The sequence below is a fragment of the Molothrus ater genome, chromosome 11 (assembly GCF_012460135.2).
Source record: "Molothrus ater isolate BHLD 08-10-18 breed brown headed cowbird chromosome 11, BPBGC_Mater_1.1, whole genome shotgun sequence".
Classification (NCBI taxonomy): Eukaryota; Metazoa; Chordata; class Aves; order Passeriformes; family Icteridae; genus Molothrus; species Molothrus ater.
In genome coordinates, this window is record NC_050488.2 from 14023994 (window position 1) to 14036299 (window position 12306).

General features: G+C 45.8%; 1 protein-coding gene across 8 annotated transcripts in view; it reads right to left on the reverse strand.

Moving 5' to 3' along the window:
• Positions 1 to 12306, reverse strand: part of CADPS (calcium dependent secretion activator) — a 204182-nt gene that overhangs the window by 108865 nt on the left and 83011 nt on the right. For all 8 annotated transcript variants that reach the window (XM_036390827.1, XM_036390824.2, XM_054515999.1 and 5 more), the window contains one exon: positions 3396 to 3507. In XM_036390827.1, coding sequence (XP_036246720.1) covers positions 3396 to 3507 — 112 coding nt within the window. The remainder of the gene's footprint in view (positions 1 to 3395; positions 3508 to 12306) is intronic.

A 12306-nucleotide genomic window follows, 5' to 3' on the forward strand; every position in this document is an offset into this window, starting at 1 on the left:
CTCATTCATTCCCACTACAAAGCAGAGCAGCTCCCTGGAGAGAAAGATACAGAGTACTCCCCTGGGACAACACCACATCCACCATCTTCTCCTGGTATTTCCATGTTTCCTCTGAGGTGGCCTAATCCCCTTCTTCCTACACCTGCTCCCCTTCTGATGCTTTCACTCTCAGAGGTGACTTTGCCTGGTACAAATTAATTCAAGTTTCCACTGTGCTGTAGTGAGATGAATCTTCTTTAAATTTGTTAAACTTTATGCAAGCAAATTGTTTCACAATTCTTACAAATGGCAGCATTCACCCTCATTAACTGGTGTGCTGCCATCACTCATTTCTTGCTCATGCTTAGTCTATGCTCCTGCCAAACTCCAGCCCAGACTATAATCTTGTATTCCTCTGCTCTTCAACTTTGCTGCTGATTCAACAATCTAGGGGCTGTTTTCCACCAAAATATCATTGATGCTATTATCCCCCTGATGAATTACTCTAAAAGTTATTTTATTGCCTCCTCTAAAGCCTGAGGTAAACATCAGTAGATTCTCAACTTTACCCTTATCCATTAATGTTATTTATCTCTTCTTTTATTGAATTGCTTTCTCTGTCAGGAATCTGAAGCTGTTATTAGTCACACAGATAACTGAGAAACACCAGTCTGTACTGCATCACTCTTGGAAGAAAACACATTTAAGCAAATCCTGAAGATGAGAAATGAGTTCTCCGCATGAGGCAGGGGATGCTAGAACCATGACAGACCCAAGCTCTGAGCAGCACCCAAGGAACTCCAGTGCCAGGCAGGTCATGCAAGAACATCCACCTGTGCTAAGCTGCTTCTCTTAGTGAGGCAGCAGCCATTCTGTGTGCTTGGGATGCTCTCTGCTTTGATTTCTAACTCTTTTTTCAACAAAAGACACAAACTTTTCTCAGTGGTGTTGCAATTCACAGCTCTTCCCCTCCTTGCCCTCGGTAGATGAAGCACTGGCATGACTGAAATCCATGGGAGCCCTGCCATTGGCTTCAATAGGGTCAGGATGTATTCCCATGCCTTCAGCTGCCCATTCAGCAGAGCAGGGCTTGGGAGCATTTTCCAGTTCTCCCCTGGATAAAAGTGGTGAGCTGAGGAGTGGCGGCCGCTTGCCAACTCAACGCTCGCAATAGAAAGTGGGCTTTGTACCCGCCTGGCAGAGCACAAAGCCACTGCTCAAAGGGCGGCTGAGCACGGGTGTTTTGTGTATAAAACCTGCTTTCCTCTTCTCTCCATGCAGGCAGGTTCCTGCCCACTCCAACAGCTAAACTAGGGGCTTAACACACTCCCGGTTTCATTTTAATTTAAAGAAGAAATCTTGATGCAGCCTGAGCAGACACGCGTCATCCTTCGGCCGCTCTGGGTACACCGAGTGTCCCTTTGAAGTCTGGCCGACTGAAAGCACTGGTGGCCACGGGCCAGGGGGAATCGCTGCCAGCTCCCCACACTTGCCACTGCTGGCCTGTGTCCTTCAGCCTGCAGAAACTCTGGGCTGAGGGACAGTTTCCTGCTGGACTGGGAATTAAAGCACATTGGTAGGGTTGGCTCATCAGCCTTTCAGGGCAAGAGGGGTTGCTTTGGGTGCTGACATCTTTCTCAGAACAACATGCACAGCTAATTGCTTCCCAAGACCAGCAAAGTCAGCACTGCTCATGGCTGCCAGTGGAAACAAGACTCACAAAGCAAGAGGGGCTGCACTGAGTGTAACCACTCAGGGGAAAATCCCTGAATGGCAGCGCGGCTGGCTGGGTGAAAAGCTCTGCTCAGCATGCCACAGTGGATAAAGGCAGGGTGCCAGGCTGTTTGAAGTAGGAGGTTTTGAAAATAATCCTGAAAATATTATGATGCTGTGCAGCAAAACAATTGTAGGTCTTCAGCTGTAGTACTGCAGCCTAGAGGGGTCATCCTCTTTGTCAAAAAAGAAGGACAGGGAGAAAGGAAGGATCAAGGTGTGGATGAGAAAGTCTGAAGGGGCTGTGACTCCCTTTGAAGAGAAGATTGAGAGGGGAAAAAAGGGGGTAGCTTTGCTTTTCTCTCTCTCAAGTGCAAGAACAAAGGATACTTCATGAACATAAAAACACAAATAATTAAAATGAACATGAATTACATGAGACAAAATTGCACACAGCATTCTCCACGATAAAGCTATAAATTTAAATCAACAGCTCACTAGGTCCTGGGAGAATGTTCTGCAGTTTTATGAACAGGATTAACACAAAACCATGTTAACTAGGAAAAATGGTGAATGGACAGAGACTCTTCCTTGTCAAGGCACAAACAGCCATGGAGTTAGCAAGAAACACCCCAACAAGTTAGTCCATGACTGGAAATATAATTCTTTGGCTTGCAACAGGATCAGTGGCTTTCCTGACCATGGATTTCTTGGCCATTGCCATACAGACAGGACGGAGAGCAAGGAGTGCTGCAGAGCTGAGCAGACAGAGCCCAGGCTGCCCCTGGAGATCACCTGGGTCATGCTGAGCCACAACAGGAGGTGCCAAGTCCTCTTACCCCAAACTGATTTTCGTGGAGTTATCATCACACTGATCTCAGCCTGAGAAGCTGAGGAAGGCATGGCAAGGAGTTTGCTGCCACTTCTGCCTGGGGCCAACACAAATTAAACAGCTGCACAAGATCCATGGAGACAAGTGAAGTGCCCCAAAGCCACAGGAAAGTGCCATCCACAGATATTCTGGAGCTATGGGCTGCAGTGATCAAGGGCCACCAGTGCCAGGGCACTGGTTTAGGGATCACAAACAAGGGGCAGAGATGGGAAGATTTTCTCTGTGGCCAATACCCTGAGAATCTGAGCTCTTTGCTGTTAACACCGCTGATGGAGCAATGAACTCTCATGTTTCACTCCCAGTCCAGCCCCTCTGAAGCCACCAGCTCAGCCACCATCCACCCCCAGGGAAGCCAGGGCTCCAAGCCTTTTGCAGGGAGTACTGCAGTCAGTGCTTTCAAAAGCTCAAACCATGCACTGGCTGCTCAGCAGATATGAGAGAAACTTAACAGTCCCTTGCCAAACTTAAACCCCTCTTTTTGCTTCAGCACAATTCCCTTTTCTGCCTCAGGAATGTCCATTTCCGCAAGCAACCTTTAAGGCTTTCCGGACTGCCAATATTGCACACAAGATCCTCTGCCTTTGCTGAGAGCAGGCACAGCCAGCTGAAATGCTGCCATTAAAAACTCACAACAAAGACAGCATGCGAGATGCACTCCTTTCCAGCAGTGCAGAGCTTGCTTTCTTTCCCCCTCCTGAAGCTTGGCAAAAAAGCAGAGCATGTTGTGCTCCCAAGATATTTCTGTTCAGGAGAGATTTCTCTAGAAAAGCAGGGCCAGAAGGAAACATTATTAAACTCAAAATCTCCTTACCCTCCCAAGCTCTTTGTCCTCCAGAGCCAGCACTCCTGTGCTCTCTGTGAATAGCTTCACCTTCACTGCAGGAAGTGCATGGGTTGTCGTGAAGTCTCCTTGGGTGCCCCAGCTGTGAAAAGAAGGACAGAGAGGTGTTCAGCTCAGCTGGCAGGTCAGCAGCAACACTGCTCAGGCATGAAACAGTTAACTTAAAAAGTGTCTGACACAAGTTGAAGTTGTTGGGTTGTGTGAGTGACAAGGGCATTAATTATCTTCTTTGGGAAATGTGGGACAGATGTTTGGAAAACCCATGATGATCCTTTGGGGAAATAAAGAGAGCATCTGGGAGCAGCACGAAACCAAGTTTGAGAGAACTTTCTTAGTTAGAAAGAACAATGTCTTCTGCAGTGCCAGCCTATGCAGTCACAAGAGAAGTAGAGGATTGAAGACATCTGCACCCAGGATGTCTGTAATCACTCATGCCTGTCCTCCTTTCTTGGCTAATTAACCTCTGCTTTCCAGGCTGAGTGTGAAGTTTGCTTTTTCTGAAGACATTGCAACTTAACCTGGGTCGCTTTCCAAGTCTCAGCTCAACCCAAGTTTAAGTCCAAGCCATTATGTCTGGAGTAATCCTAGTTTGCTAGGACTACAGAGCAGGACACCAGCTCCTTGTGGGTGGCATTGCAGTGGCCAGGAAGATGCCACCTCTGCAACTACACCATCAACCACCGTCTAGTATTTGTACTCTCTGAGTCATTCCCTGGCTTGGAAAGGAGTGCTATGGAGGCTGAATTATCCACAGTCTCTAGACACAAAGATGTCTCTAGAGGACATCTACAAGTTTGTGCAATCACAAGTTGCCCAAATGCAGAGAAAACATGAACTCATTCCATGTGGGACTCTGCCAAGAGCGTGCCATGAGCAACACCTCTGAGTGATGTGGTGGAACCCAGACTGCAACCCAGAATGCTGCAAGCTAGATGATTACACCATAACTCACTAACCACTTCTATTCCCCCTCACTCTGTTAATGACGCTTTCTCACTTTAGGCTGTCCTCAAACTAGATCCTCTGCTAAAGAAAGGCAGTTCCCTTGAAAAGGCTCAGAAGACATGGTCCAGTGACTAGATATTCCTCAAAGATGAACACCAAGCAGCAGGTTTAGCATTTGGAAAATAATCAGTAAAATTAATTTACTTCTCCTTGTGCTCCAGGAGTATGAGTTTATGCTTTGCTCCCCACTGAGCAATTCTTGTCCAACTGAGCTCAGCAGATAAGCGTGTTCAGCACAGAGCTGATTAACAAACTTGGGTTCTTCATCACCTTTGCTCTGAAGCTTCCTCTCCTGGTGTCACTGTTTCACATGTTTCGTCTTTTATAATGATGCATCAAACCTCCACCAGTGCCAGACAGCAGAGGTTTGGCTTAAACTATCTACAGCACTAGAGGTCCAGTCAGGTCCTTTACATAATATCTTTTTCATGTGTGAGCCATCAGCTACCTAAAAAAATATTTCAAGGGTAAGAAGCAAGAAACAACTTAATTTTCTAATCACAGATTCAGGTCACAGGTTATGTTTTCTCTCAAAAAACTGCGTTGTCACCATGAGGGAAAGTAGGAAGATTATCTTGCTTTGGGTAAGAGGCAAAAGTAAGAAAATATCCAACCTTCCACTGTGTATTTTGACAGCATCTGCTTTATAGAACTCGTATCTCTGTTTACTATTAAAAAGCTCTTATTTGCTGAAGCATTCCCAGACCATATGTTATCAACAAATGTTACTAACCAAATACAAACAGTAATTTTCATTAGGTTTCCTTCATGGGAACAACATTAACCACAAAGAGAATAAATGTTTCAAATGACAGCAAACATACATAGCAAACCCTTGACAACACTGGTGCTTACATATTCATACCCTCAAAAGCCCTGAAAAGATCTGCGCCAACAAATGGAGACCATCAAAAGTTGAGTTTTGTGCTGGTTGGAGCCTGTGGTGATGTCATTAGTTGCCATAGTGATGCTCAGCATAAGGCCATAATTCAAGCCACTGAAACATCATTTGTATTCAATCTGAGTACCCAGTTTATCTGGGCTGTGTATTAAATTATTGTTCAGAAAATTATCTCTGGACAGTAGCTAGGTATTAGGATCTTCTGAGGGACTAACAGTGCAATGGTTTCATTTCCATATTTAATCATTAAGCAGGTTATCACTGCAGGAGTTACTTTGTTGGGAAAGTGCACTGGGACCTGTTGTGGACAAATGCCATGAAGTAGCTGTGCTATTCTGTCCCCCTATCACAGAACTCATGCTGACACCTCAAAGCAATAAAACATCTGCAAGTGCAGACAGACAAATGTCATTCTGGCCAAAAGGACACACACATACAGATGGATACATATGGATGTACAAACACCAAAAAAAGGTACACAGGCAGAAAAAGTCCTGGCAGTACTTCCTCAATCAGGACAGTATTAACTGTCTGAATGCTGCCTGAACCCCTCAGCTCAGCATTTCTTATTGGCCAGTGCATCCCAAAGTCTGGAACTGATAAAGAAAAACTGCTGTGCACAGAGAATTTACTAGAATCATGGCCCTATTTATGGCATTTTGCTGTTCCAGTGCTCTCACCAGGATCTACTTTTGTCTCCAGGGTTTCTTATTTAGGATTCAAACTTAGGATAAGCAGCTAAACTCTTCTGGCTGCAAAGTGCCAAAGGTTGAGATATGCCCCAGGTGCTAACTTGACAGATGCTGGCCCTTGTTTTACCTTTTACAAGCACAAAAAGGAGATCATCACTGTAGACTTTGTGTCTACAGATTCACCTAGAGGTGCCATCACAGTTACTGACCAAACAGCCTGAAGTGCTGTGATTTTATTCTGAATGGAACAAAAAATGACACCTATCCAGAGGGTGTGAGTGGCCAACAAGTAACAGAGGTCAGCTCTTGTCTCCCATTACCTCCAGAGCCTCATGGAGCACTTGAAGGATGGGCTCACCTGTCTGATTTCAGGAGCATTTGGGAGCTGTCACAGACACTGCCCTCACTCACACATGAGAGGCAGTGATGCCATTGCCAAAGCAGGTGCCAGGCTGCTCAGACCTAGCTGCTCTCAGCTGTCTTGGACTGCTGATCTTAAAACCTTTAGGTTGATGCTATTCAGCCCTTCCCAATTTATGGCCCAAATCTGTAAGACCACTGTCCTCCCACTGATGCTGTAACCAAGCTCTTACCCTTTCCTGCCATAAGGTCACTGCAGAAACAACTGTCATCACCCCATGGAAGTGCTGGGCTTTACTAATCTTTGGCTGTAGGGCTGAGGGCTTCTAAAATGCAGATACAGCAATTAAAACCTTACTTACTACATAGCTAAAAAGACAAAAACATTTAAACACTGTGGCACTACTAAGTTAAAATTCGTGATTGAAATACTATTTGGGATATGAATAAGGCTTGAGCAAATCCTGTAAAGATGCCTGTCCTGACTGCACTCATGTATCACATGAAACCAGGCAGGAGGGTCTCTGACTTCAGCTGATTTTCTTCACAATATCCTGCTTATGTCACCTACAATTTTCTCAGCTGTCCTTGAGAGGCACTGATTTAGTAATTTCTGTTCAATTCAAGTATGCAAGTTCCTCTAAAGGAAATTTTAGTACCTGTGACCTTCCTATAAGTGAACATACACATTTAATACCCAGGAAAATTCATTAAACTCTTTCATTCATATACTGTGCTCTCCAGCAAGTCTGCTCAGCCCCTGCCTAATTTAAAAGTCACCCTTCTTCCATCAATGCTCTTGTAACTTGATGTAGCCAGAACACTGATGCCTGTGATTTATATAAATAATGAACAAGTGCAACTGGGCTGCATTGCTGGGCCATGAATCAGCCCTGCTAACCAGGCTAACAGGGGAGCAGCTGCATAGCCATGTGCTTTCCACAGGGGGGACATTTAAACATCATCTATGACCACTTCTCATGGGCTTCAAAATTACCACAGGATATCTTTTATCCCTCTCCAGCTTGCACGGAATAAACATAAAAAAAAATCAGAAAATGAAAGTAAAAATGTGTACTAAAGGAGAGCTATGCTGTCCCCTCAGTGGGCTCACTCCAGGTGTGCATGATGCCCACTGGCCACAGCAGTTTCCTGGGACAGATCTTCTCTGCCAGAGCTGCTGCCCCTTCTGCCTTGTTTCCAAAAATCCACCACTTCAGTAAAAAAGTCTTGCAGAATAATATTCCTACATGTTGGCCAGATTTGCAGGAATTTGCTCAGTATAGTTTTCCCAAATTAACCAACTCAGCAGCAGTGCCTGTCCTCCCAAGACAGGAACATGTCCTTGGGAAGGTAGGACATAGCAGGCAGCTGCTTCCATCCCTGCAGGGTCACCAAAACCAGCAGCAGCATCACCTACCCTCCTGCACAGCCAGCTGGCTGTGTGCAAGGGCACAGAGGTCCAGCTGAAAGGCATTTAGTGTATGTGACCATGTTTGGGACAATAGCTGGAAGGGCAGCTTAGCCTCCCTTGCTGTCCTCTACTGTCAGAATGGGATCTGGTGAGGATGCCATGACTGGCCAGTCTGGCTGCCTCCCTCCTTTGTGCAGTGCTGGTGGAGAGAGTTGTGCTTCATGCATTTCTCTTCACTTACAACCCTCATCTCTCCTCTTCTGACATGTCTGTGTCCCTCCTGGTGTACTTGGTCTCCAAAGTGAGCTGGCTGGTGAAGGGAAGTTCATCAAGAGGCAGCACAGACAGCCTGACAGACACTGCCTGGGCTTGGTGACTGCTTCACCTTGTGTGGTGTGATCCAGCCTTGTTTTCTCAGCTTTTTGTGGTGCCCAGTCATGGTCCCTGCTGGATCTGGATCCTGCTCTGAGGATGGAGAGTTCAGATCCCTGGAGTGCATTGCTGGAGACTGAAATGCTACATACAGTCTAAATTTAGTTCTCCCAGAAATCCTGTCTAACAAATGATGGTTTTATTACTTTAGCACACTCCTCCCCTCCCAGAGGAGACCTTTAAATCTTGGGCCATAAATCATGTATGCCCATGCTTGAGCACTGGTAAAAACAGAGTTAGAGCAGAAGCACACCAGGCACTGAGCTAACCTACCTTCATGCAGCTGATGGAGTAGAGCACCTTTTCCTCTAATGTAATGCTAAGCTGTGTTTCTTTTCTACATATTCCTAGAGACACAAGCGAGGAGGAAAATAAACAGGTTTAAAGTATCTTTAACAGTTACCTATATATGAAGAAGCACACAGGACAGCTTTTTACTATATTCTCTAATGCTTTATCTGTACCAGCCATTCAAACACATGAACTAGAGGTTGATGACCACAATTGTCAGTGATCTACCTGAACTTCCCTTGCCCATACATGGAGGCAATAGTTCATTATAACTGAGCACAGACAGGCTCACTCAGGTCAACAGCAAAACCTCATGCAGGGATAGCATTAATCCCACTGGGATGAAAATACCCATTTTTTAAAATGAAAAGAGTGCTTGGGAACTCCTAGGAACACCATAAACTAGACAATGGTGATCCTTTCACAAGCAGAGGCTGGAAGAGCTGACAGCTCCTTGTAGGGAGCAGTGCAGGTAAGGCACTGAACTGGCAGGGATGTGGCAGAACAGATGTGTCTGTGACACATGGGCAGAGGCAGGTGCTCACACCTGCACCAGCTGGGTCACAAATCCAAAATAAACAGAAGCAGGGCATCCCAAAGCCTTTGAGAAAATATGTACTCTTTGCAGCTCTTGTGGGTAATGGCAATGGATAATAGGTTTTTTGTTTGTGCCTTTGGGATTTGAAAAAGCCCAAAGGCACAGAAGAATTCTGGCTTTTTTTAGGCACTCCAAGAAAGCTCACAGGCTGGGTCACACACCTGGAGACCTGTGGGATGCACACACAACTTCACACACACAACTTTGTTTCAGCAGGAGAATGTCACAAACAACTGCCAGTTTTGGGATGCTGTGCTGGGGACAGCTACAAACTAGTTTGTGACTTCCTACAGTAGGACTGCAAACCTCAGTTGAAAACCTACAAATTTAGGGGACTGCACTACTGTGTAAATGTGCCTCAGTCACCTGCTACGGGCTCCTGCTACTGCAATAAGGAGAGATCTAATTAAAACAGTAGAGTTAGGCCTTAATTTGCCTCATCCCAATTTAGAGGCAGCAAGCAGATGAAGTGATGCCTGACATAGAGGGCTCCTGTCTTTCCACTGCTATAAAGATGTGCTGGAGGTGACTGCTGCAGATTTACAAAAAAGATTTGAAATTAAAATCTCAAAGAACACATATAGATGCATATACATTGCTCATGCAAAACCATCCTGGGCTAGGAAATACCACTCAGGTGCTAAGAAAGGCACCTTTCCATTCTGCCTGCAGAAATGCACTGAGAAAGGTTTGCATCCATAATACATCTTGATACTCGGGGCTGCTGAGCCTCCTCTGGGATTCCTCCCACGGTAAAACTTTGATGTGTTTACTCACCTTCAAAACAGGATAACCAAAGACATCAGACACAGATTGACAACACAGTCTATTTTTGTTTACATTTGTTTCCTCCCCTCCCTTTCAGCTGCCAGAAGAGCCTTTCAGTCCCATCCCCTCAGAACAAGCTGAGCTGAAGTGGGAGTGACAGCACAAACAGATTTGATTCCTCCCAGACTTTCCCGCACAGACTTTGCAGTGATTTAAAACACGCTTCCACTGATGCAGCTCCCGTGCAGGTGCTGACAAATCAGCATTCCTGCAGGCACTGGCTGGCAGAGGTGGCTGTACCTGCCTTCCCTGCAGCCAGGGAACACCAAGTGAGGCCATGGCTCTGCATGCAGCACTGATGTCTGCTCTGATAGGATAACCCAAGGATGCTCTGAGTGAATCCATCGTTTCCCATGGCCAAGCATGGAACACTTCCTCTGCTAAAAGAGAACACCTCTGGTAAATATTTTTCTTACAAAAAGGGCATTAATTTTCCCCAAAACACCACTGCAGAAAGCACGATGCTGTTATTCAAAAGGTGAGCAGAGACAGTGTGTCACTAAGGACTGGGCTCCTTCTACAGCAGCTAAGGAGTTGTTCCAACCTCCAGCACTTCATGGCCTGTACTTTTCTGTTTCCACAGCTCTGAGACACAATGTATGTGCCACACACACAGGCACCATCTTGCTTAACATCATGCAGACAGCAGTACCAGACCATCTCTCCCTCCAGGAGCTGCAACTCCCACATCCTCAAACTGGCTCCGTCAGCCCTGCACCGCCGGCTGAGAGAGAAATATGTCTGGGAGAGATCACATCTGTGCCTGAGTGTGCAAGGCACAGAAGGATGAGGGTAAAGCTGACAGAGACTGCAGCAAAGCAAAGCCTGCAAAGGTCTGCTCTTGATCTGCTTGTGGCTCACACACAATCCCCGTGGATCCCGTTCCAGTGCCAGCACAGGGCACTGCAGCCAAGAGGAGCTGCTGAGGCCGACAGCACAGCTTTAGGAACCCAAAAAGGGATGATCTTTGCCGTGCAGAAAATACAGCTTGATTTGAGTTTCCTGAGAATGACTGATACACTGGGGAAGAAGTGTCATGAGGAAGGAAGAAGGGATGGGAGGTGGATGTAAAATCACATAATAGCTATTTATGGCCACGAGATGGCATTCCTGCCCCAGAGATGTCCCTCCACCATGCCTGCACCCAGCCCAGGACCACACACCCCTCCCAGACCACTGCACCCCTGGCTGGAATCTGCTGCAGAAATCCCTCAGCTGGTTTGGATGTGAAATTGTGGCAGTGCTATTCACCACAATCTTTAGGGTATTAACAGGAAAAATTTTAAAAAAGAGAAAAAAAAAGTTGCATGAATACTTTCCATGATTTAAATGATGACTGCTTTTCAAATGCCCGGTGCTCTTGTTCAATACTATCACAATTAGAGAAGAAAAACTCAGCAGGGGGAAATGGAAGTGAAAGCCCAGCACTGTTTTACTGGGAGGTCTGAACTGAAAGAAAAATTGCTTCTACAAGGGCTGCCTACTGTATGTACTCTATCAGTGTATCTGCTTTGGATACAGCATGGGTTTACAGCTTCATTCATTAATTGCCTGTGTGCATTTACTGTCTGTGGCTGTGATCACTTCTTGAATAGGGTGACTTCAATGCCACACACATGCTAATCAAAGCTTCCTTTGGCCAAAGATGCTCCACTGACCCAGCCACAGAGCTGCTCACTTCACAGAATGACCAAATATGATTCATCTCTCCTATCAGATCTTGTCACCCTGAAAGAAAATACAGCTGCAGAGGACTGCCATTGGTTAAGGCCTGGTCATGATTTTGGACTTAATAAAGCCTGCCAGATTTACAGAAACTTAGTATCTCACAAACACAGACTGTGGAGAAGGAGACAGAAATCCTCTGCCTGAAAATACAGGTTACTGGTTTGTGCCAACATAGTCTAGACCCTCCTTTATAAAAGAGTAGAGAGCAGTGAAATATTTTCTAAATGCAAACAGCAGAAAACAAATCAAGGTACTGAGAGAGACCAATCTGATTTTTATTTATGCCTCAACATATGTTATATTCTTAGAGGGGCTTCTTGACTCCCCCTTTTACAGTGGAATGGGACAGGCACCCTTCCAAAATCAGCTAAAAGGAAGAACAAGAAGTGTGAGACCATATCTTGTTGTGCCATCACTCACATTTTTGCTGTCCTATACTTTTCCAGGATCCAGGACAGGAAGATCAAATCTAGCCAGACACCTGGGTTTGCCTTGCCCAACTTCTGACCACTAGAAGCAAAGTTCACACTAGGATCTCCTGGGTCAGTGGGGATGAGTGGACAATTCCAGCAGGTGATGCCCCCCCAGCCATCTGCAAGCTCCTCTCCCCATGAGCAGCCTTCTCCACATAG